The sequence below is a fragment of the Epinephelus fuscoguttatus genome, linkage group LG1 (assembly GCF_011397635.1).
Source record: "Epinephelus fuscoguttatus linkage group LG1, E.fuscoguttatus.final_Chr_v1".
NCBI lineage: Eukaryota > Metazoa > Chordata > Actinopteri > Perciformes > Serranidae > Epinephelus > Epinephelus fuscoguttatus.
In genome coordinates this window covers 43,041,109-43,067,727 of record NC_064752.1, presented here as the reverse complement: position 1 = coordinate 43,067,727, position 26,619 = coordinate 43,041,109, and the positions used below count along the sequence as shown (strand labels likewise).

The window sequence follows — 26,619 nt, the reverse complement described above, 5'->3', positions numbered from 1 at the left end:
TAAATAGTTGAACCCATTAATTCCACTAAGCAGTCTCTGTCTCTTAATAGGTTAAACATACCTTAAAACAGAGACCATAGGCTTTAACCTAAAGCAAATTCATTAAAACATTTTATTCATCTTAGCAGTCTAAATTTCAGGCTAAACATGACTCAAAACATGGTGCACATGGGCTATAAGCTAAACCGAATTAATACAATTATTCAATTAGGAAAAGCCTTTGTCTTGTTTTTGTCTACTTATGGTTGATTTGTAACAAGGTAAAAAACAATAGTGTACCACCCCTGGGTAACAGTCCCAACAGTACCAAAGAGAGAAGACATACTTTGGACTCCTGTGCTACCAACAAAAATTCTGACAGCTAATATTAGCACCAAACGACAGGACAGAAAATCAGCTTTCCAACAACATATAAATATTTGTAGGTGGCATAACTAAAACAGTATGGTAGAAGAAAAATAACAAAAAAAAGCCAAACATTTTAGTTCACGCTGTAGCTAGACTTCAAAATTCTGAATAAAATGTGAGGTATAGTCAGACAGTCTCCACTTTGAGGTTGAGAGTGAAGAAGGTGTGACAGAGTATGAGCATGGTGCATGGCATAGGCATAGCTGCTTTCCATACTGCTAAAAACACACTGTCCATACCGTCCCCGTGTACCAACTGACCCCGCTCTCCCCTACATGTGACACTGGCAAATTAAACAAATAAGATCAGTTTGCCAAGAAATAAAAGCAAAACAGGACCCCTGGGAAATGAAGATTAAGACTTCTTTATAGTAGTTAACAACACATATTATTAAATCCAACACACATTCAGTACATCAGCATAATCTTGCAGGGTATGTGGCATAATTTGTGCCTGAGTGTGAAAAGAAGAAAGTGTCCCATACCTGAACCAGCAGCTCCAGCTTCCTGCCATCGAGGAGGTGAACCTGGCACTGACGGCCCTCTGTCATCTGGAAGAGGACAGATAACATGAGACATGACAATTCCTGCAAAACACAGTAACTGCAACAGCATACTGTCTCTACCTCCACCTGAACCCCTCCACTCAAAGCCGTGCTCCCACTATTTTAGTCCAGGGGATAAAATGGCTGCTTTCTTTCTGGAGTTGAACAGTGACTCGCCTCGCTGTCATGTTTGCCTTTGTGCTGAAAGAATAAGTAAGAGGGGCCACTAGGCAAGTGTCCATATGGGACCCATGCTCCCAAACATCAAAGTCACTGCATCATCATCATCCTCTTTATTTCTATAAAGTGTTAAAAAAAAAAGTGCAGCCGTGATATTTAAGCCATAAATCAGCTCTTTATAAGCGCAGCGTGAATCATAAACAAAGAATCTGAGGTTCTTTTGCCATTACAGCTCCACACACACATTGTCTGTCTCACACACATATCCTTCCTCTGCAACAACACTGGTCTAATGAAAATCCCTGAAATGTCAACATCCCACGTTTTCCTCTGCCGTTAAGAAAAGAAACCGAAAGACAATGAAGTCCTGGTGCAGAGTTTAATTGAATTCCCGCTGTATTGTTAAAGATGAATGGCTTTAGGGCTCATTCTGTTGCAGTCAGCAGAATTGCTTTCAGTACAGGACAAGGTAGAAATAATATCTATTCTATTAACATTAGTCAAGTCATATTTCAGTGTGTTAAGCTGTTGCCAGCAATCACACTCATATTCTGATTTTTAATTATTTATTTATTTATTGGTCTTCTCTGCCAAGTAATCTTGGTGGCTTGGATGATATTTAATAAATTGTCCCTGTATTGTAAAAAAGCTCTGTATTTTCCCCTTAGTGGCGTAAGTCAGTTTTTCCATGGCTAAACAGCTGGAAAGCCTGTTAAACTAATGTCCAACTGCAGGTGTCTGAGTGCTTTTCCAGGCAGTTGCAATACAGTGTTTAGCCTGAGGTGAGCATAAAGTGACTGTATTTCTATTTGCACCTCACAGTCTGAATCCAATAGAGATAATATCAGTAGAGACAATATCAAATATAGTTTGTATGACCTTTTCCCAGATTTTTTCTGGCTCTTTCCTCTTAATGCAGATTAATGTGCCTTCTTCTAGGTCGCATTTACATACATGAATTGTGATTATTATTATTAACAAAACACTGTTGCAGGGACAGAGTAAAGTATGTATGCATACTCCATTTAAATTGTACTAGTGTAAATCTGTTGTTGATAGTCTGGCTTTGTGTGTCTCGGCAGACTCTCTTCCATCATCTTTAGAAATTTCTACATCCAAGTCACTAGACCAAGCCAATCTATTTCTGTTTGAGGATTCTTTCGAGTTATCTACAAAAAGTTTAGACAAAACGGAAACCTGGCCACGACCATGTATAAAATCTATGATGGCCTTTTCAAGGCTAAACAGGGGAGGTCTGCATGGGCATGTCATGGAGTAATGACTATTGGAGAACTGTTGTTGAAGTGAAATCTCAAGACTACTTATTACAAATTATATAGAAAACTATTTGTAATGTAGAACTGTGGACTATGACTATGGACAACACCAAATATCATGATATTTTTGACCAAATATCTCAATATCGGTATTGCAACAATATTGTAGGGTTGACTATTGGTGCTTTTACAAAATATTTACACAAATAATCATCAGCAATATGACTATAATGACTAAGTGAGTAAAGTCCAGCCTCACACAATTGCTGGCCCTTTCTGGCAAAAATAATTGAAACCTAACATCACTGTCTTAAAGAAGCTGTGGCACATTTTTTAAACTAGCACGCAGACAGTGGTAACTTGTGAAACCAGGCAATCAAAGGCATCCATTGTCATGCTAGCTTGTCAGGACGGGGGCTAAATAACACTCCAAAGGCAACATTTTGGCACGGGAAAAAAAAAAAAACAGAAGAACATTTTCAAGGGGGTCCCTTTAACTTCCACTCGAAGATATCTGACTGAAAATGGGTTCTATGGGTACCCATGAGTCTTCCCTAAATTTGAGAAGGCTTGTCCCCAGTAAATGTTATGTTCCTTACAATCAATATACTCCTTCAAAATAAAGCTATATATTTGTCTTTTTAAGGAAACGAACAACAAGCCTATTTGAAGAAAAAATAATTGCCAAACATGTATTTAACATAACACATTAAACAGAATTATTGTTGAACTCATAATGTTAACTGTACCAGTATTGGTCTATGAACATAGGATAATCAATAATAACGACCAAAAAATACCAGTAGGCCTATATCAGTATGCGATTCCTTAACTTTCATATTAATATAGTTTTAAACTGGCCTATAAACTTCAACAGCATCATTGGATCCTTGAAATTCAGTTATGGCTTTTGGTCTTGGTGTGCCACCCCAACATTTTCAGTCACCCCATCTGGCCACCACTGTGAACATTTCTAGGGACAACACTAAACACCAGTGCCTTGAAGTGGGCTAAAAGCACCGATTTTTACCAGAACTATTCAATGTCAAAAACTCATTCCATCAGAAGAAATAGAAATGTGCTATACGCTCATTTAGAAATTTTACACTGTAGTTTTACTGTAATAAAAATACAAAGTGCCAGTAGTTTATAATGGTTGGGAGATTAGTACTGAGTCAGAAAAGGGTCAATCCTGCAATGCTATTCCATCATTCTGTGAACCTTTTGTATCCTCACATTACAGCATCAGCAGTGTTTTACTACTGTTTGATCTCAGTGACACTGTGCAGAAGTGTTCATGTTGACTGGATGCTGTTTGCGGCCCAGGAATGTGTCCAGGACGCCTTTTATTCCTGTGACTCCAGTAAAAAACATGTGGCATCCAACTGCTTGGCTGCTCTGCTGGAAAGTGAGGGTCATGTTAACGTCCAGCATGACCGCAGGGCGGGAAAGACGCCTTCTGGCGTTGTGTTAAACTTCCATCTACTAGGACATATTGTTCTCTGCACCACAACAGAGCTGTCATTTCACTTTTATATACTGCAAGCTCCTCTTCCACTTTGCTGTTTTTCAACGCCCTAAACCTCAATGAGATTTATGGTTCTTTGGACAAAACTGTACTTCTCAACAAAGGATTTCATTTGCAGTCACGCTAAGTTGCTATTATGCTAACGTTTGCTCTGAAGCCCCAGATTTCAGCACCATACCCTCTGCATCTGCTGTCTGGTGTGGGCTGCACAGCAGGACTGTGTTAAGCTTCATATCTCACGGGTTCAGAGGAGGAAAGAATCTTTGTCACTAAATATAGACCTACTGAAGCTGACCTCAATGAAAACCACACCTTCATTGATTTGTCTTGATAGGGAAAACAATTGTGGTTGTTAATTACATGTTATATAGTTTAAGCTGCGTATTAATCACTGAAGTAACCCTTTCATGAATTGTTGTTGCTGTCCAGGGCACAATCCATTCACATCTATCAATGCTGCATTGTTGTAGAGCAGTGACATCAAAACATTGAGAGACAGACAAAGGGCTTTAGTCAACAGTCTGATTTCAAGCTCACAGCTGGCCACTGAATTTTAGATTCACCTTCAAAATCTGTGCATGTTACCCCAAATCCAAGTCTTTTCTCCTTAATGCTCAACCATGTTTTAAAGAATTCATAAAACATGAAATGAATTCTTAAAGGGACAGTTCATCCAAAAATCAAAATACATACTTTTCCTCTTACCTATAGTGCTATTAAACAATCTAGATTGTTTTGGTGCGAGCTGCCGAGTGCTGGATATATGGGCCATAGAGATGAATGTAATGGAACTTGATGGCGCTCAGCTTGTGGTGCTCAAAGCGTCAAAAAAATACATTTGAAGAACTCAAAAGCAAAAAACTCTTTCCAGAAATAATGACCTGGTTACTCAAAATAATCCACAGACCGTGTTGTGAGTTATATAGGAACTGTTTCAATCAAACTATACTGCTAGCTCACCTTGCACAACTGCACAAGCTAACGTTACAGCTCAGCCCAGGAGGACGCCGTTAATATTTACGTCTTGTGCTGTCACAAGCGTAAGCCTCTCATCCATGAGTAGATGCACGCTTCCTTCTGTGTGGTGCTGCAGTTGTGGTTTGGTGGAAAGAAAACAGTTGCTCACAACAAGGTCTCTGGATTATCTTGAGTAACTGGGTCATGATTTCTGTAAAGGGACATTGCTGTTGAGTTTTTCAAATGTGTTTTTTGGTGCCGTGAACACTACAAGCTGAGTGCCATCTAGTTCCATTATATTCAAGGGAAGGCAGACACTCTGTGGCTGATATCTCCTACACTCGGCAACTCACACCAAAACAATCTAGAATGATAAATAATACTGCAGGTAAAAGGACAACTATGTATCTTTATTTTGGGGTGAACTGCCCCTTTAAAATACTCAAAATGCGGATTAAGTGTACCTTTTTAAGTGGATCTACTGTAAAATATTCACAATTGCATTAGTGAAGCTGCAGTGGCAAAGCTACTACTGTTCAAAGACAATTTTATCCATGTTTTTAGAGGCTGACAGAGTGCTGCCCTCAGTCCAGCTGAAGAGATGAGCTGAGCTTCAGAGTGAGGTCCCCAATGGTATAAGAAAGGTCAGGTCTGTGTCAGGGAGGTCATTCCCCTGAAGCCCTGTCATTAAGGGCCCTGATGGTACTCTTTTCACATGACCCCCAGCCACACCGACCTGCAGGCTGAGCTGCCCCAAACTGCATTTATACTTAAACTCTGCTGCATTTCAGAAGGACATTTTGTACTTTTTTACTCCACTACACTTATTTAACAGCTAATGTAGTTACAGCTTACTTTTCACATTAAGATTTTACAAACAAAACTTATGACTGGTTTAAAAGTATGCAAAGCTGTTACAGTAATATCATAGTATAGCACAGACAGGGGCTATTGTGGATAATGAGAACTTTTAGATTTGATACTTTGAGCATATTTTGTTGCCCCCACCTCTGTACCTTGAGTGAAATTAGGAATGCAAGACATTTAGTTTCTTTCAATAGAGTAGTATTGCTACTTTTACTTAAGTTAATGTTCTGAATACTTCTTTCACCACTGTGTATGTAATTCTTAAGGGAAATAAGGTACAAGGGATTAAAGGGATCTGATACCTCTTAGAACTCTTTCAAAGAAAAAGCAAGAAACTCAGAGGGCTGTTTAAGGCTACAGCTGGCAACTTTTACAAAAATAACTTTTTTGTCATATTTGCTGAAACTGCCACTATATCCTGATAGTAGTACATGGACAGGTAAAAAAAAAAATATCATGGTTATCTGCCTCCTTGTGGTGCTTCTAATGGCATCTGCTAGAATCCACTGCGACTGAAGGAAAACAACCAATCAGAACAGAGGAGGCTCTGACGCAGCTGTCAGTCACTGTGAACTGCAATGCTGATCAATTATGAATCAAGATTCCGTTACTGCACTACATATTTTCTCACCAAATTTTTTCAGAAACATATTTTGGTGTACTGTTTAGCTGTAAGAAGAGACAGTTTGATCCAGCCTGAGGGCGGCGCTTCATTTTGGCTTGGCTGTTTTCATGTGTGCCAGGTCACACACTGAAATATGCTTTATCTGTCTCATGTACTACTGTCAGGATTCTAGTTCAAGTTCTAAACAAACAAGAGTGTCTGGTGTTCTATGTCTTTTTAAAGGGTAATGCATACCTGAGAGAAATTATATGTGTATTGCAATGTTTCTTATGTATTCTTTATACCTTTGTAATTGTATTAGTAAAAGAGTCCCAGGTGCCATGTCATACAAATTACATTTTCACATGGCAGTATGCTGGGAAAAAGCAAGGAAGAGGAACACTTTCAAGTTTACACAGAGGGCATTTAATGTGTTAACCACACAGACAGTGTTCAGGTGTTCCAGCAACAATACATTTCAAAGACAACTTTGAAAGTTCTCCTCATCAGCCAGACAGTGAGATCAAACGGCTGGTCATGCTGCTTTCTAATGACTGCCATATGTGCTGAGGGAGAGACCCTTGTTAAAAAACAGGCTTTGTGACTCACCGAAAAGCAGCCTGCCTCTTCACACTCACACAAATAAACACATGCATGTACACTAATGAGCCAGATGAGAAAAAGTACTGACTCACTTCACTCAGAGGAAAGTTGAAGAGAAATTAAAGGTAATCGAAGCCATAAAAATTCAGTGGATAATCAAAGAAATCCATCTGGCATTCAGTAATGAATCCCATGTGCTGTCAATAAAGCAATCACTAAAACCGGCTATATTTAAACTCCCTTCTACAGTATTTATTTATGCTGCTGTGGCTCAGGGAGCTGTCATACCTGGTAGCATTCTCCAATCCTGAACCAGGCTTCTAGCAAGCGTCTGCACGGCATCAGCCCACGATTGTACCACCTCCTCAGAGTCTGATGTGCCATGCTCCAGACGAGCTGGCTGCTCGATGCCACCAGGTCTTCTATTCCACGTATGATGCGCACAGCCATGGTTAGCTGCCTTTTCTCCCTGACGGCCACTTTCTGCCTCTACTGATGACACCTCACCGTTTCAGATCCAGGAGAAACGATGATCACAGAGCACTTTGTTTTGCTTCAGAGCAACAAGCTGAAAGGAGCATCTACACTCCAGCACACACACACATAGTCTACTATGTCTCCCCAGCTGATGTAATGTCAGTGAGAGTCGGAGCTCTGGAGAGGCTGGAGCGGAGCAGCGTGCCTCAGGCTTAGTCCTGGGCCCCGGTCCAAAACACTGCCTCATAGAGTGCAGGGGAGGGCAGGACAGAACCACGAGGCCCCTGCTGCAAAGGCTCCGTCTCCCCTCCACATAAACACACTTGTATACAAACACAACGCACATGGAAACAAACTCCAGCTGGCCACTCGACCCTCTAAAGTCATAAATACTTTCCTCTGTGACTCACAGGAACATAATGGTAAAAATGTTTTAATTTTTTCTTTTCGAAGAATGAAGTTGCACCACAATATGCCCTTTCAATTTTGCTTAGATAAGACGAATGACTTAATCTTTTATTTTAGTGTTTAGTTTCAGCATGCATTTCAAATTTATTGTCTGAAATGGGTGTGGGAATGGTCTGTCACTTTTCTGGGATGTGGGAGCAATTTCCTGAGTAGACCAGACATCTCCACCCATTATATTCTGCAGGAACACTAAAAACAATCGGCCCTGTTTGGATCAGCAGGGATAGTAGACCTGACGGGGCAAAACTAAAAGTGAAACTGCAGGGAAAAACATTCAGAAAGGCTTTGATGTAAGAATATAGAGGCTTGAGACTCACGACCAGACATCTTCCTTTGTACAGCTGCAATTAATAACGAATGTTGCACACAAGGCGTACACCTGACTCAGATAAACAAGTCAGGGAATACTGAGAAAAGCACTGCAGAAGGAAAAAAAGAGATGGGACAGCTCTCAGCAGAAACAATATCCTGCTGTTTGCTTGTGTGACCCCAATTTCCAAGAATGCTTAAGTGTCCACAGTCAAAATGGTGCTGTTTCATTAAACACGATTAGCGTAATTGTCTCAGAGGATGTAGACTAAAGGTTAGAGAAGCAGACCTGTCATGTTTTTAATTAATAACTCCCAAAAACATGGCAAGGAAACCTATATGAGTGATGTATTCTGGCTTATCAACTATTATTAAAGAGGCAGTAGAGCTGCTCAGTCTGTGGCAAACTGTTATAGAACTTCACAAATGTGCTCAGTCACCCTACACCACACAAACAAATAAACAAACGCTTAGCTTCAGTAATGATCAGTCATGCCACTGAATGCTTTAGTGCATGCAGTAATGCATGTAATGTAAATTCATTCCAAAGCACTCATGCTGGAAACAAGAATATCAATTACAACGCCTATGCAGGCAGTGAACTGGCTAGTGAGCAGCGGCAGGCAGCTGTGACACTGGGCTTTTTTAAAAAAAAAAATAAAAAAATAGAAGCATCAAATGTATCCTGGCACAAGTGATCCATGCACTGTACTATGCTCTCAATGAAAAAGCTCAGCATTTTATGCAATACACTTATTTCTTTCTTGCCAAAAATTAGCTGAGGAAACATAGGCTTACCATTCTTTGTACATGGAATATGAAGCTAAAGACAGGTGAAAGTTAGCTTAGCTTAGCCTAAAGACAGGAAACAGGGGTAAGCAGTTTGGTTCCGTCCAAATAAAAAAAAATCCACCTAACAGGACCTCTAAAGCTTACTAGTTATGAAAATGTATCTTGTACAGCATTGCTGGGCAACTAGATGAGACTTCAGGAAATTATTGCACTCGGCCAAGAAATTAGACTAAGGCTGTGTCCGAAATCACTCACTACTCACTATATGGTCCACTATATATACAGTGGACTCAAAGTATCCCACAATGCACTGTGAAAAGCAGTGTACAACCAATGGTCACTTACCAAGTCATATATCCCATCATGTTTTGAGCCAAAGGAACAGACAGACTATATGGGAGACAAACCGAGATGGACGAGGGGAGAAAGAGCAGCTCCATTACCACCTGCTGTACATGTTTAACTTATAATGATATATTGAAGTTTGTTTAACCAGTTTCTTTGCCAAACTGCCAATTTCATGCATAGCCGGCACTCCCCGATAGGATAAAAATAAATCGGCAATCGATCTTCTCTAGTGCTTAACAGTTTCCGATGTTCGGACAGGGTAGCCTACCTTCGGACTACAAGAACAAAAACATGAGCTGAGTTGCTCTCCTCCCTGGTCTATAGTTCATAGCACTGGTTAGCATCATAGCTAGGCTAATGTTAGCATTTAGCAAATGCCTGGACCGGTATAGCCAATCAAAGGCAGAGTAGGGATAGGTCTTCCCGCAAGGCATACTGGGTAGGTGCGCCCAGCGTCAGTTTAGTATCTCCCACAGAGAAATAACAAATAACCAGTGTTAATTCACCACATGTTTTAGTCTGCCTTTCTGTGCAACCTGAATTTTACACCCACTTTATACGGCTCAATCGACAGGCCATGATGTGTAACTCACACGAGGTGTAAATGAAGAACCCTCAGTCAGATTGGCCCAGTGACAATTCCAATAACCATCCTCAACAATGCTGACAAAAAAATGGTATCAATCCTCTCATTTAACTCTCAGCAAGAACGTGAATAGGTAGGCTGTATTTTCTAAAATCTAAAATGACTCTTTTTAATCTCTGGAAAATATATCCCAAGATGTCTGACTGGCAATGAATCTTCTGATATTCTCTTTATTTTAAATATAATAGGCACTCAGAGCTTCTTAACATTCACTGGTGGCCCCTGGGAAGTAATTTAAATAAACATAAGAATAATAATGTCCACAGTTGAACCAGAAATAATACTGACACAGCAAAAGTGCCGTTACTCTACCATTCAAGTGAACAGAGTTCATTCCTTTCGAGTATAAAAAATGTCCTAACAGGATTAAATACTACTGATGCTGTAATACACCACTGGAAGAACTGGGTGGATCTATTTCTGGAGGGCAGGATTCATCAGCAGAGACCCATTTTAAAGGTATGGATGCACCATAACCAGCTAACCATGATAAACACAGACAGATGTGCGAGGTCGCAGCTGCCTGGAGCGATGGAGGGCAGGACAGCCAAACATATGGTAGACACAAGCTGCTGCTTATCATACACATGATCGCCACGTGTTCTGGTCCACATAATGTTAATAAATACATCTGGCAGCACAGTATTTCTCAGTTGAGCTCGCATGCAGTCATGAAATTTTTATTTTCAAGTTTCTGCCAACATTCCACTTGTACGATCACTCTGACGGAATGTCAGAAAGTTTCATTTGGAAATATGCAATCAACATTTAATATAAACTAAGACTTTAAGACGATAAAATATATTAAATGACCTAAATAAAGCCTATGCAGTGCAGTGGAACAAAGAATGGTTATATTCCAATCTTGGCATGCAGGCATTGTCTCTAGAGCCATGCACACTTCTTGTGAACACACACACATACACACACATATGCCAAATGCCTGCAGGCGGCTGATAATCCCATTGATTTCCACGCTCTATACTGGGGGTTTCGGTGAGGTGAAGATGTAGGAAGAGGCAACGACCTCAGCTAGAATCAATCTGTGGGAGTCTACGCTCAGAGAGGGTGTCCCGGGGGAAAATGGGAATTAACTGTCTGTGCTAACTCTGAGAGACGTACAATAAGCAGTCTGGTCCTCAGGTGTCCATGTCTCAGTGCTCTCTTTAGTATCTTTTACTATACTGTAAGTATTTATCATTACCTCATTAAAGCCTTATTAACTGATTAGCCACCTCAAGGCAGTGGAACATTTGATATATTATCACCCCAAAATTAAAATTGAATATGTTAGCTAACAGTTATACTAATACTAATATACTACTAATACTAGTTACTAATTTTCTCATCAAGAAGACCAATATCAACATTAGCATTCATTTGGAGTCCTGTCTTTCGTCTTATCTCCTGCACTAGGCAAATTTAAGTCCAATAATTGCTCTCCTTTTAGCTCTGGTTTGGTCTCTACCAACTCCGGAGGGAAACATCTGGGCCTGTAGCAGCTAAATTCACTAGCCAGGCGCTAACTTTGTCTATCGAGTATATGGACTAAATGAAAGGGATGACAATGAACCTTTCACAGTTTATACATCCAGCAGACAGGCAGTCTTATTTCTGGACAGCCGACAAAGATTCACCCTCTTTTTACACTGCCAAATTCTCCACTGTGTTCACCAGCTGGTTGCTAACTTTGCCTGTCCATTGCTTGGAAGCAATACCTTTTCTTTAATGAGCTGAAACAGGCTAATATTAGGGCCAGGTACTGTTTTAAAAAAGTACGATACCACTACCAATACCAGTAACCTTAAAGTGATGCCGATACCAAAGTTTAGAACACATTTTGAACACATTAGACACAGCAATTTGATTTATTAAAATTTTGATGGTAGCAGCTTTAAGCTTTGTGTATTAAATAATCAGTGTCACCTAACGTACATCACAAAGGGTTCTTTGTCTCCTGGATGACTTCTTGTTGACAATTTCACAATTAAATGTTCCAGCTCTCAAGCCAAACAAGATGTGTTGTAACTTTTTGGAGTACATTAACAACACATGTCAACTTTTTGGGGGAGTTAAGTGCTCTTCTGATCTTTTCACAAGCAGCATCCATTGCCTATGTAACTCACATGGCAGCTGTCTCCCACCTCTCCCTGTCTCCAGCCTGGCACCACGGCTGTAAACACCGTGACCTCACACCACGGTCCGTCACCCCCTCTGATGTCACTCCAGTGTCACTCCAGTTCTCTACACAAGTCATGTGCTGCACTCAAGATTGTGCTCAGTTAAAGGCTCATTCTTCTCAAGCTGGTGTTACACTTTGTCCCTGAGTACAATCAATTGTTGTGCAAGCGCAGCGGTGGCTGACATACTGAGTGTTCATGCTGCATTGCCCCTTGATAGCCAGCAGATGGGGAAATTGAGTCTCTCACACAACCCTCAGGGACCAAAAGGGGAAATACATACATTTAGTGCTGGAAATTATTTGGTAAATTATGCTGTCTGGAGGGTTTTCCTATTAACTTTACGCCAATGTCATGCCCTTTCTCCTGCTATAAGGGCCTCATTCCACTTGTGATGCCTGGATTGAAAGTTTAATAGAATACAGACAGACAGGCTGTTACAATCTATCCTACAGCTTTGTTCAGTCCCACAAGTTCAGTATTAATAGGCTTGAATCTGTTGAGGATACAAGGCAGGGCACGACAGGGGCAACCACGCTGCCAAGATCATCACAGTTCCCTGTCCCTGGGCTCATTTCAACATGGGATGGCAATTACCATGTACAGTAAGTGGTAGATTAATTGTCTAAAAGGGGAAGGCCTCCGAGTGATCATAACAGAGCCTGTACAGGGCAGGGAAACAGCTGTCATCCGCACGGGCCTACAGCTGACAAGCTACGCCACATACTGAGACTGCAGCTGACAAGCTGAATGGAAGTCATTCTGTGCAGTATGCCTGACACACTCTTTAACACACACACACACACACACACACACACACACACACACACACACACACACACACAGGATTGCTATAAGATATAATGTGCTCTCCTAACAGGAACCTGCCTGCTCCCTTGTCAAGCTTCCTGACTGTCATTTAGAAATGGAGCAGGTGGACACAGCTGTCAGAAATCATGAAACTCGAAAGGAGGATGATTTGTAGTCATACATCATACATGAATAGATTAGGTTCATAAAACATGAAAGAGGGCCATCTCTGGTCATGCATATAGCATGCCCCACCTTTAATGGGCTTTGCTACTGCAAGCCTGATCCAGAAAATAAAATATCATGCCTTCTGTCTGTTTTTGCTATTGCTGATTCTCTCCCAGACACGTGCTTTGACAGCATTAAGTCAACACAAAGGGAATTACACATTTTAAATATGTCTACCCTAAGGTCTTTTTGACAGCTGTGCCAGTAAGTGAGAGGTTGCCATTATACATCTTGACAGAAATCATGGCTGCATCTGTTTAAAAAACCACAAGACGTCTTAATTACAGCCAATCAACACCATGTGATAAAGCTCCATTTGGCAAATGACTGGCGAGACAAAAAAGCTTTTTGTGTGTTTAGGCGGTACAGTCAAGCCCAGCTTTGTGTGGCCAGGCAGGGGGTGGAAAAAGAAAAGAAGGCTGGGGAAGAGACGAGGGCCCGAAGGCTTCTGGCTGCCACCATTCACCTTTAGGCTTGTCGGGTGCATCTAGGGATTTGTGGCAGGCTTCTCTTGCTGTACGGGACAGCGCATGGGGGCTCGCTGGAGGCCACAGACCATGACAAACCATGTGTGTGTATAAACCAGATGCTATGAAGAGGAGGAGGTCAAAGCGGGGGAAGCGTGCGAAGGGCAGAGGCCGCGGTGTCAGCCTGCAGCCCCACACTGTCTGCTTCAACAAAATGTTGCCCTGAGGGACTGTGGTTGCCCAGATTTGTCCAGACATTTCTTAGAAGAAGCATAAAGAGCCTGTGTCATTAGTTTTCAATATCATAGCCAAGTGATGGAAAACATGAATGGCCACTGTGGACATCACCACAGGCGTCCAAATGAAACAAAGAGAAAGCAAGAGAGATGAAGCAGGGGAGGGGGAAGGGAAGGGAGGAGACACCACCAGTGAGAGGCTATAATGAGTCTTAAGGCGACAGAGGGGGTGAAATTATTGCAGGGAGAGAGAAACTAAAAATAATTTAAAAATTGTTTGGCTTCTGAAGACTATTAAACTGGTATGGTGTCTGAAAAAAACAAATAGATGGGGCTTAAAGGTAGGGTCTGGAGGATTTTCCAGTTGCTGTTTGTAAGCACACATTCAAATTCTGCCCCTCCTATCAGGCTCAACTCTCCCGGGTGTAAGGAGCCTGGAGGTACGGAAGAAGGCTTCACAGAAGAGATTCAGGCAAGGCTCGCGTTGGTGCACACTCGGACACGCTCGGGCACGGCACCTGTGCTCTCTCATTGGCTGGGGAAATCTCCGCCCAGAAGTGGTCCGAGCTCACAAAACATCAAAATACAGTTCAAGGGCAGGAGCTCTGCAAACAGAGTCACCACCACACATGAGTAGAAGCCCATAGGTGATGATTAAGCAGGATTTCATTTGTATATGTCTATATTTTGTTTTGTTTGAAAATCCTCCAGATCCTACCTTTAAAGGAATACTTCACCCGCAAATTCATTCATCATTCATGTACTCATTACTCACCCTGTATTATGTTGAATTTGGAAGAAAAACTTGTGTTCCTCGCACGTCTCCACGGTGAATGAGAATTCCAAAAATGAAGAACATTTTTTACGCACTGGAGTAAAAAGGACCTGGTGTCTTAAATACTCAAGTGAAAATGCATGTGTTTGGGAAGCACTAGATAAGACTTGGACTATACTGCACAAGGGGTGTGACACTTTGTAAACTTGTGTTTTGATATTATTTTGCTTTTGTTTAGAGCGACCCCCTTTTACTTAAACTCATCAAGAATTTTTGCCAGTTTTGAATTCTCCATTCACTATGGAGGCATGCGAGAAAAACATGTTCCTCACAAATTCAGCACAACACGGGGTGAGTAATTCTTATACAAATGATCATCTTGTGGTTGAAGTATTCCTTTAAGGTCTGAAATGAAGGAGCTGTTTAAAAAGCATTCCCATGTTTATGTTTTATGACTCCCTCTAAATAAATGTCATGCGACAAACCATCATAGTTCACTCATGGTTCACTTTCAATAACAGCACAAAGCTGTTTTCATTCAGACCTTAACTGGGAATTCATAAATGCATAAGAATTACAATCCTTGGGAAAATATAAGTGAATTAAAACCATAATCTGTTTAATTTCCATCCACAATTGTGAAGACTGCCTAAGGGATAGTTTATGGTAGAGCACAAAAAGGCCACAGCTCATAATAATCCTCTTAATATGATAGTTTCAGAGCTCCACAGGCAACACTGAACCCAGCTTTTAGCTAAACAAGTCTTCAGCCCTGCATTCTAGCTGCTCCTTGAGGCTCTGTGTAGGCACAGCAGTTCTTTAAGCTAAATGCTAACATCTCATTGACAATGCAAGCATGCTGATGTTCAACAGGTGTACTGTATAGCCCACAGTGTTCATCATTAATGTGTTAACATGCTAACACGTGCTGCTTAACATTAAACACAAAGTGCAGCTGAGGCTAATATTATTAGTTTTGCAGGTATTTGTTAATGAAAGCTCACTGACCTGATGATCGCACTAGATAAAAATGCGAGGCATAACCAAAGTTAATACAATTCATCCTGACTGGGGACATGGATGCCTGAACCTCATCTCATGCCTATCCAATATTTATTGAGATATTTCAGTCTGGACCTGAGCGGTGGGCCGACTGACCAACAAAATGACATTGCCATCCCAAAAGCCACACAGCCAGTAGGGATGAGCATGAGCACTCGAATACTGGATTTTGCCATTTGTTAAATGTGTAGCTTAGAGTAACTGATGTTTAACCTTCCACATGTGAACTTCTCTATTTGTTTTTCGTTGTTTAGCTTAGCACCTCCTTAAACAGCTGTCGCTCTCTCTCTGTTTATCATTAGACATGATACTACTGCTGCAGTAGTGTTTGCTTTATTGTCCACAGCTAGTGAGTGTTCACCCCCACCCACACACAATGACAGGGCTAATTTTTTAGCATCACACGGCTAAGCTAACCTAAAGGTTCTTACTGGGATCAACAACAGAATTGAGCTGTTTCAGTGTTAGTGTGAGTTTGTTGGGACCATTAAACAGCTTGGTGTTGGGTGTTAGTCACTATTGTGTTAGCTTGTGCTAACCGGGCAGATGTTAAACTGATGGGAGGAGAGCCGTCTGAAGATGGGCCCTAAGCACTGCATCTAACCTATGTAACAGCAGCAACACAAAGTTTGATGATTAACTTCAGATTCTATAGTTTGATTGACTAATTAAAGCGTGACTGTTCAATTAATGAATTTCAAATTGCACCTCTATTCCATTGTTGGTCAATTTACATTCCAACGTTAGATTTTTTCCTTTCTGGTGAGTACTTGAATGGCCTACTCTACAGAGTGCTCCAGGGATGGCGTTTTTCTGTAGGCTGACCTGGAAGTTAGCATTGCCCTGGTTCCCTCATCAAAAAGCCTGTGGGATTTTTCCATGGGATTTTGGATTATTGCCAAAAATAAGCTCTGTGGAAAACACACATGTATGATATTTACAGGTTTTGTTCAGCAAGATTATCCTTTTAAATGACAACAAATGAATTCCATTATCATGACAAGTGAAGCCTAAACGCAATCGTCAGAAGTAAAAAGCCAGCATTAGGCTATAAACAAACCACACTATGGTTGCATGACCTAACGTCACCACCTTAACAAGACAGTAAAGCTGTGCTCAGTGCAGCTTGGCATGATATCATTCTGTTGTCTCATTTAGCCACTTGTTAGCAACAGCCTTTCATGGGTGGAGTATCTACTGACTTATTTTATGTTGGAGAACAAAACATGAAAGTCTCTTAAGCTTGTGTTAACTGCAGACCTTATTTCAGGCATCAAACCAAAAAACATTTAAAAAACCCACTGACTTTGGGATGAGGGAACCATGAGTGGTAAAATGCTAACTCAGTTGCGGTTTTTAGGGCTAATTCCTTGCAGACTCTACAGGCTAAATATTTAATACAAGTACTTGAACAGGGAAATTAAAAAAAGCCCACCCCCGATAGGCTCCTCCCTGTTTTGCTTGGTGTAAAAAACCTATTTATGGATGTTCACTTTCATTTCTAACATGTTGCATATTGGTTCTTTGTTATTAGGTTTTAGAAATGAGGAAATGGTTTAAACCAGAAATTATGCCTTTAACACACGCAGAGTCACAAACACTAAAACCCCCTGCAAGAGTTATAGCTTCCTTCAATTAAATCTCTACATTTACATATATACTGTATGGACACACTGAAGTGTCTAAATCCAGTTCGCAGTTGAAACTCTGTAATGAGGAGAGTTCTGGATCTGCATTTAGATGATGTACAGTAATGAGACCCCCTGGCTTATCACTCTCAATCCAATTTACTAGCTTGATAATCAGATCACTTACATGCTGTTATCTGGCCAGAAGACAAATTTCTGCGAAATCACAACTGATCCACATACAGCGTGTTGAAACCTGCCCTCTACTAGCCAATGTGCTGTGAAGATACACTGCAGAACCTGCGTGGCACAAGTGGACATCACTGTGAAACAGAGAGTGTAAAAGCCTCTTGTCCCTAGCCGCTGTCCTGTCAGTATTACCCCACCAATGTGACAGAAAACCTCTATTTTTGTCCTGCTGTATGAACACAAAAGCTCTTGTGGGCTGAAAGCTCTCAAAGATTCCAGCTCTGTCAGAGTGATTTCAAGAGGTGTCATGATTTGAAGGGAGGCTGAGTTCACTGGGAGTCAAATGGGGATTTATAAGTAGGTAGAGCTTGTAGAAGAAAGAGACTCAAAACAGGGCATCTGTTCCTGCTTTACTGCTGCTGGAACATCTAATTCAGTCCTTTTACTGTTTCTATGCCATCACATATTCTGAAACAGCTGCTACACTGCAGATGGAAAACATGTCTCATTGCTTTTTAATATTTTATTGGTTAGAAGAGACACCGCATGTGAACAAATTAAGTTTTTAACTGTAGAAATTCTCTTAGAGGAGGAGTTGCTGTGAAGGCAGAACAAGCCTCATTGGCTGACCTCAAAGAACAGTGTTTTTCGTTTTTTGGTAAAGTAGGAAAAAAGGCAAAAAGTATCACCAGATCAGGCTGCAACTAGAAACTTAAAGCTACACTTATCAATATTTCTATATGCAGAAAAACCCCACAGAGGATTAACAGTTATTTTAAGACCTGTTTTGGTTACTCTTATGGCTCTCAGCTTTGTTTTAAGTCACATCAGGCAGCTGTTATATGCCACCTGCCCAGCACCAAATGCCAAACAGAAAAGGTGACAACTAGAGAGTGAGAAAAGTGGACAATCTAGCCAACAGCAATCACATTTAATGCGGTCATATCAATACTGTGTTGTGCAGTATAACAGTGTACAAAAGCAAAATTTCAAGATTTTACAGAGGAGTAGCTGCTTAACAAACCTTCTGTTCTCTACTGAAAGTGAAGTATTTGATTGAATACTGTGTTCTGTGTAGCAGCCTTAGCTTGAGTCAGTCTGTATGCAGATCATTGTTGCTCACATGCACTGTGAAAGTATCTGGACAGAATTAGTATTACAGGGAATGCCAGTAATTTCATTTCAGCCATTCTTACAGATCATCAGTCATCTGGACAGTTAAACAAATTACGTTGGGTCCATGCTAATCAAGGGATGAGCCACATAATGTCATCCACAGTGGAGTGAAAAAGGCCTAACCGCTTCAGCAAATTCATATCAGTTTCACTTTCATCACACTAGATATTTGCATGGCAACTAATATATTTATGAAAGATTTCTGCAATACCCTAAAACTCTCTAAACCATCAAAATATCACGTATAGTGATAATCTATTTAACGCCTTTGCAATGTGGGGCTGCACCCAATGATTACATTCCTTTTGATATAAGAAGTATTTCACTGCTGGGACGATTGTCTTACCAATGAAATGGTCTGTCTATGCAATAGAAAGACACAAATACTTTTGAAACTGGTGCTACATGACCAGAGAAAACAGAGAAAAGGGCCTGTGGCAAAACCGACAACTACCAGAATGCACTGTGCTCAATGACAAGGCTCAACAATAAGGTTTGCCTCATTGCTCGGGGGAAAGTAAAATACTATGTTGGGCTGGTAAATCTAGCAACTCAATTAGTAGATTGGACAAGTGGTTAAAAAAGAATTAAACACTGTGTTTTTCTGGAGCTGATGATAGAGGTAGCTAAGTAGTAAGCTTACTTGTTGAGAGCTGCACATGACCGATCGAGTAATTGTGAGAAGATAACTGCTAATAAACAGAACACTTTGTATAGGTGCCAGTAAAAATTGACTTTGAACAGTAAAGAAAAAAAAAACATTAATGTTGAACCTTGAACAATATTATGGTGAAAGAATAAGAACAAACGAAGTTAAACAGTACACTACTATATGTTTCTGGAGATTTTAAGCAAGAAGCAGGCAATTCCATAACAGATTCTTGGTTCATATTTAATCAGCACTGCTTAGTTTTACCATTTGATCTCAGAGGGGTTTTTTTGCCTCTGTTTTTACAATCCAGGAAACAGAACTTCCTGGTCACAAATTCTTGTATTACAGCCAAACAGTGCACTAAAATATGTTTCTGGAAACATTTTAGGTGAAATATTGGCAATGCAGTAACATAATCTTAATTGATATTTGATCAACACTGTACAGTTTAACAGTTTCATCTAAGTTTGGTCTGAGTTTGTTCCAGTGCACTAAAATATGTTTCTGGAAATGTGGATGTTCCTCACTGATAACCTTGTATGATCTTTGTGGTCATGGTGGCAGCGGACATACAAAAACCAAGGCTAATCAACAAAGGCTGCAGAATTGTAATTCTCATCCATATATTTATTTTCCGTATAAAATATATTCCCACTCAAGGCCGACTGCAGCCATGTTCTATGATAGTGCACCACCTATTGAGCCTTTCAGTAACTTTAGACCAGATTTCACAGTGTATGTGTTGTTCCCCAATGATGTGACATGATATGACTCCTCCTCTTTTTAACCTGCTTGACAAAAATGAAGAAGTACAATCCATACTTTGAGTAACAGTCCAGCAAGTGACATGTTGAGCTGGGAGGTGAGCATTGAGATCTGGGTGCTGGTAAGATGGAGGAAAGTTTCACATAGTTAATTTACATACACCACCCACATTGTTGTTGTGACACAAGGCTGGTTAAAAATTGGTAATTTGAGTATCCCTTTAATTGACTGTCATTCACTCTAACACTAAATATATCAACTTTACAATGATACAAAACTGAGAAAAGCAGTAAATCTTCACATTTGAGAAGAGAATAAGTATTTGGCATTCTGCTCGAGAAAGCAGATAAATGATTCCTTAATTATCCTTCGACTCATCAGTTAAATAACAAATTCTTTCAGCACTAGTGTCGAGGAAACATTTCCAAACCCAGTCCAGTCTGGAAGGCATAAATAAATGTATTTGCACATATGCTAACACCACCATTCATTTTCCCCAGCCTAACCAACCACTGCCTTCCCCTGGGGATACAGTATTATCTTTCCTCACAGTGTGCTTGACACCTGTTATAACTGCGCCCTGTCCGCCACCCACATATCAGCTATCTATCAGAGTCCAATCTATAGTAACACTGTCATTCATTTCTGCACATTGGCTGTGACTACAGAAGCCAATGTTGCTGACGGGCATATTAAGTTGTTGTGTTAAGAGGGCACGCTTCTGTAAATGTAACCAATCTGGCTCTAAGAGGCAGGTGTGCTGCTGTTACAATAGAATACAGTGCAGTAGGTGAAAGGGCATACACACACACACACACACACTCATTTACTGTATATAACCCATGTATTTCAAAAGGAAGTAGCCAAGTCTCTTAGGAACACAATGCAACCTTGAAAAGACCTCTGGATCAAAGATGGCTTTTTCTATTGAATTACAGGCTATTCTGTGACACATCTCGTCATTGTATCCCCACCACATCTTTCCTCCATGTTGCTGCTAACATGCAGTCTTTCTCCACAGCCCTCTGTCCCTGTCACAGAGCTCAGAGCGGCCTGTCTGAGTGGACCAGCGGGGTGCTCGGTTTCGGTCCACAGGGCAGGTGATAATGACTTCCCTCCCCTCCCTGCTTCTCCTCCTCATCCCAAGCTGCAGCGGTGAAGGTGACTGCAGCTGGATGATTTCTTTCTTTCTAAACTGCAGGGGATATGAGTTGTGCGTATGTGTGCGTGGGTCTAGGTGGGGGTGTTGGTTCCCAGTGTTAACCCAGTAAGAGGAGGCTCACATATCACTCCATTAATGATGAATCCAAAGCTCTAGAGGGTGAGCAGCTACTCAATCTCTATTGTCAACCACGCTGCACCCTAATGACACCCACACTACAAATCCACTATGAACCCAAACTAAATTAACTCATCGAGGCAAGGTTTGCAAGAAGAAATTACTTTGTGGGGGTTTGTGAGACTGAGAGCATCCCATATTCACAGAGGTGTTTCTCCTTACCATGTCTCTATCCCTTCTGGCGCTAAACATGTGAAACAGCGCTGAGAACTATCGATCACTGAGGATCTGAGGCTGTGGGGTACGTCTGCTGCTGTGTGTCGACACCATGTACCTCTCTGTTTGTGCCTGAGAGGGTAATAATAGCAGCTCGGGCCTCCACCCCCTCCTCCTTTACCTTTCACTCACTCGCAGTGCAGGGAGTCTCATTCTGGTCATTACCATTCAGGCTTTCAAACATCCCCTCAACATCATCATCACACAGCTCTCCTGGTGTGTATGTGTGTGTGCATGTGATCTGTGTAGCGTGTGTTTAAGAGGGAACATAGGAAGAAACGGAGAGTGATCACAAGAGAGGGATGGATGGATAAATGGAGAGGCACACAAGCAGCATAATTAAAGGGAAGACCGTCCCTCCTCTCTGCCTGTTTCCAAAAGCTCGTAGGCAAGCCAGCAACAGCACAGACACAGAAAAAGGTGGTTGAGGGCTTTGCTTTGTTGTGATTTTCATTTTCTCAGCCTCACAGCAATTACATCCCAGTCTGAGAGACACATGAGGAGGAGGAGGAGGAGGAGGAGGAGGAGGAGGAGGAGGAGAACACAAACAAAAAGAGGGATATTCTGCTCTGGAGTGTAACGTTGCATAGATGTGTGGGGTTCAAGGCTGTCTCCACTGCCTGAGGTTGTGGATAAACCCACAGGGGGGCAGGTGCTCCCTGTCTAGGATCTATATCTCACCTGCCCACCTGTGCAGCAGCACACTGTATTTAGATTTTTAAATACTGAATAGTTTGGTTAGGAAATCTAGATGCTGATCTTCAATAGGCACACAACAACCATTCTGAACAAAAGGGTTTTCATTTAAAAAGCATTTCTTTTTCTTTCTTTAAAAACTGTACTTCTAAGTTTAAACTTACAGCTTTGCCTTATCCCCATATATTTCTAAGCTGGGGTAGGCAGAATTCTGGAAAAGGCAAAACAAAACAAAGAACAACAAAAACAAAGAACAAAAAAAGGCAGAAATAGAAAATACCCCCTCCTCCTGCAGCTCTCCTCTCTCTGTCCTAAACCACTCCCACCAGACGACCACAGACATACGCACGTGCTTCATACAGTAACCCAGTATTTCCCCTTACCCTTACCCCCCACTACTGTGAACTCCTTCACTGGAAGACAGTAAGGAGCAGCCTGGGAGACAGACCTTCAGTCAGCAGCTGTAGTGGCTTGAATTGAGCGCACACCCCCTAACTCCAGTTGTCACAGCGGGCTGGTGGCCAGCGGCATTGCCAGGTTTAACATGTGATGGCAGCAACAGAAAGTTTGTTGATGGGGAGTCAAGGCTGTCCGGCCCCACAGAGCTGGGGTTTGTGCTGGCTGGATTTGAGTTGCTATGGCTGCTGACAGGGGGTCCGTCTCCGGGGCTGCTCTCCTCCTGGCAAGGTGGTCTGTAGCAGCGGGGAGTGAGGTGGAGGACACACTGTGATTTGAGGCTCGAGCTAACATTAGCTACATAAATGTGAACTTGAAGCCGCAGCAGTAAGCCTTTGGCTCCAGTCAGCAAAAGGCTAAACAATTACCAACAAATTCTCTACATCTCTGAAACCATTTGGCAACACTGATATTTGTTTTATTTTATTGTCAGGCTCTCTTTTAGACTCTCTCTTTGGAACGGCCTCTCTCTCTGAAATTACCTGTGATCGGCAAAGTCACCTGTCAAAGCCTAGATTTTCTAAAGCCTGAAAATAGAGCCAAGAGGAGGTGCAGACCACTTGAATTACAAAAGGCTCAAAGTTTGATTTTTCCCACTGACGCCAGAATGAAAAGCCCAGTTCAGACCAATGATTCGTCCGTTTTAGAACGTTGCAGAGAAAAGTTGCGGCTGTGTGAACTGACCGGTCTGAGCTTGACTCAAGCTGGCTTATGGTGTCACTCGCAACTCAGCTGGTCAAATCGCCGGCGGCTGGGTTTCAGAATGTAAAGTTTGTCACCTATTTCAACAGCCAATCAGCTTATAGAGAAGTCCGTTGGTTAGGTGACAGGTGCTCTGTCCCTGCTGAGCCCCTTCCATCCTCATGGTGTGCCGTTGGACAGTGAGTTCTCACTGACTGATTAATTGGCGCTAGTTATTTATATTATAGTGGCGTATTGATTATGAATACAGTCCATCTGATGCCCCTTTTGGTTATGTTTTTTGCCATTTTATTACTACTACAAATGCAACTCTAGCCAGTATCTCACGCTCACTACCCTCATTCATATTTTAAGAAGTTACAAACTATATTCATCCACAAAATAATTCTGAAAAGCTGGAACAGAAGTACAGAGAGTTGTTGCATAGAGATGATACACCGTCTCATCTAGTTGCAGTTGTGTGAACCTGCAGGTTTTTAGAACGTTGCAGAATGGCGCATTGCAAGTATTTGCCTGTTTCAAGTCATCTCAAAGTCATCAAATCTTTGGCCTGAACTGGGCTAAACAGCCCATCCCAGCTTAAACTTTGCAGGTGAAAACACATAGTAAGAGATTTAAAGGTTCAGTACTGGGTCATAAAAGCTGTCAGCCTGCGTCTTAAAGCTAAAGTGTTTATACCTGCTGTGAACTAATCGTACAAATGGGGATAAAATGGTGAACTATTTCAGACAGTCTCTCCTCAAAGACATTCATGGAGTTTCACTCATACACATGTAAAGTAACAGAAGTAGTTGTGTGAATTGTGAAAAATGAGAGCTTGAGACAAAGGTTTCATTCTTGAATACTTTAAGAGGAGAGAAACAGAAGTGAGGAAAGCAAACAGTGATTGTAACTAACTTCTTAGATTAAAAAAGTTAAAAGTTTTTTTTTAATAAAACAGTTAAATTATTTGTAATTGTTTGTGACAGTAAATACGCTTTGTTCTTTTAATGTTAGTTTGTGTTATTAATATGGTAACTGGCTAACAAGCATTTTGAATCCGTCCTGTCGGTCTTCTGGTTTCCCTTTTTGAATGATGAATACAAACTATCACCGCCTGCAGGTGTGGACAGTTAGTTCCTCTTATGCAGGCGCAGAACACAAGTGCTAGTTGGCAGTTGGCTGTAATCTTTGCGGTGTGCTCAAGTGCAACTTTTTGGCTGAGACACAGGTGATATGAGGTGACTCAACGGTCAGCATTCTTTGCCACTTGTTCTTAGACGTTGGGTTGGTGTGTCTGGGCCTTAATCCACAACAGTCTTAGGTCTGTGGGACTTGAACTGCTCTGTATACTCAAAAATACCAAATAAATAACAGTATTACATTTCTTTAAATACACCATTCCTGTTAAGACAAATTGAGTGAACTGCGCAACATACTCCTGAGCAAGGTTATGTTGTCTGGCTGCATTTTTTCTAATTGGCATGATTATAAATTAAACACAGGATCTTTCAAGTATTCCTTATGAATAATGATTTCACAATCTTCACTTTGAAATACTGTTTACAACATAAAATAAGTTTCAATGTCATCCAAAACAACCAAAAAGACTGAAGGGTTATTGAATTTTAACACTATGGTGAGATTACTTTTAGGCTTTATATCATCTGTGTTTATGTTTTTGAGAAAATTAAAAAAAAAAAAAAAACATAGAATCATATAGCTATCATGTCAAGCTTTTTCGTCAGAGCAGTTGTGACCATGATGATGTATAACCAGCCCACTATTTCCCCTAATTCGTATAGGTTGTTGTATTGACAGAACGCACTGTTGGAATTGTGATTAATTTCCCACTAACATTCCCCCGGGACAGGGGGCTTTTACTCTGAAGTGTTCGGGTCAATAGCCACTGATACACATGGGTAACCTATAAATCCATCCTTGTGCACATTTTTTAAATAATTCATAAGGAGGTGGGTTTGAGCGCTGCATTTTGAGGGGAATCTGTCCACAAACTGGCAAGTGTCTGTCCTTAAACAGATTGGAGCTTGTTTTAATGCAGTCTCTTTCATCTAAATGATATGGAAACCAGCTCCCAGAGGAGTCCGTAACCAGCTGAGAGCCAGTCTCCAGGGCTGACACTAGTGTTTTCTGATGTATTCTGAAGGGGAATAAACACACAAACCAACCCTGAACATCATTATTCACCACAGCACCACATTAAAGGACCGAATCTCTCAAAATCAAACAAAACACAACATTATTTTTGTCTCATAAAACCCTCCACACGTTGTATTTCGTGTATCGTAAATTTTGGAAAGCACAATGAATGCAGGACATTTCACAATGTCTGTGCTTTGCATGTGAGACTAAGGCCCAGACTCTTTGTTTTACTCAGGATGTCCTGTCTGAGGAGACAAAGCAGACATGAAACAAGAAAAGGAGATGTAGTGCCTGTACTCTGCTGAGCTGCCAATGAGGAACAGATTCCTGTTGACACAACTTTCAGTGTGAACTGTGTTTGCAGTGATTATGTTACAGGGGGCTCTGGAACCACTGAGGACATTTACAGCAAACACAGGAGCACTGAGACATTTGTGGTAAAACTTTTTGGAGCAAATCCTTTTACTAAACACACTCAGCAGCCTCTTCATTTAGTTGCCCCCTCTGGACTGGATCCAAATTGATTTCCACTGCTAAGTCTATTGATTAGAGTTGACCCACAAACACATTATCTAGAAAACACTCCAGTGCCTGCCCCTGAAATTGGCCTCCAGCAGCAGGCCTGTTTACATACATTAAAGTGCCAATCCACAACCTCCATGTTTTCCACCTCTGACAAATGCAATGCACTGTTTTTTTGCCTTGCACTGAGACATCATCTGTCTATCAAGGAGTAATGTGACATCTTTTTGCTTACTATGGAACTTAAAAGAGAAGAAATGACTTTTTTCAGATTTGCTACTTTTCTTATTGTGTTAATTTTAACAATAGCTTAGCATTCTCCATAAATACTAAGGCCACATCCACACTACTGTTATCATAATAATTGTCA

General features: G+C 41.1%; 1 protein-coding gene across 5 annotated transcripts in view; it reads right to left on the bottom strand.

Moving 5' to 3' along the window:
- Nucleotides 1-26,619, bottom strand: part of frmd4ba (FERM domain containing 4Ba) — a 61,332-nt gene that overhangs the window by 31,538 nt on the left and 3,175 nt on the right. For 2 of the 5 annotated variants that reach the window (XM_049587306.1, XM_049587316.1), the window contains exons 1-2: nucleotides 7,257-7,507; nucleotides 893-958 (exon numbers count right to left, since the gene is read on the bottom strand). In XM_049587306.1, the coding sequence (XP_049443263.1) occupies nucleotides 893-958; nucleotides 7,257-7,418 (228 nt within the window). In that variant the 5' untranslated portion in view covers nucleotides 7,419-7,507. Of the gene's footprint in view, nucleotides 1-892; nucleotides 959-7,256; nucleotides 7,508-26,619 lie in introns of those variants that run through there. The other 3 variants (XM_049587333.1, XM_049587325.1, XM_049587337.1) reach the window with 3 other exon arrangements.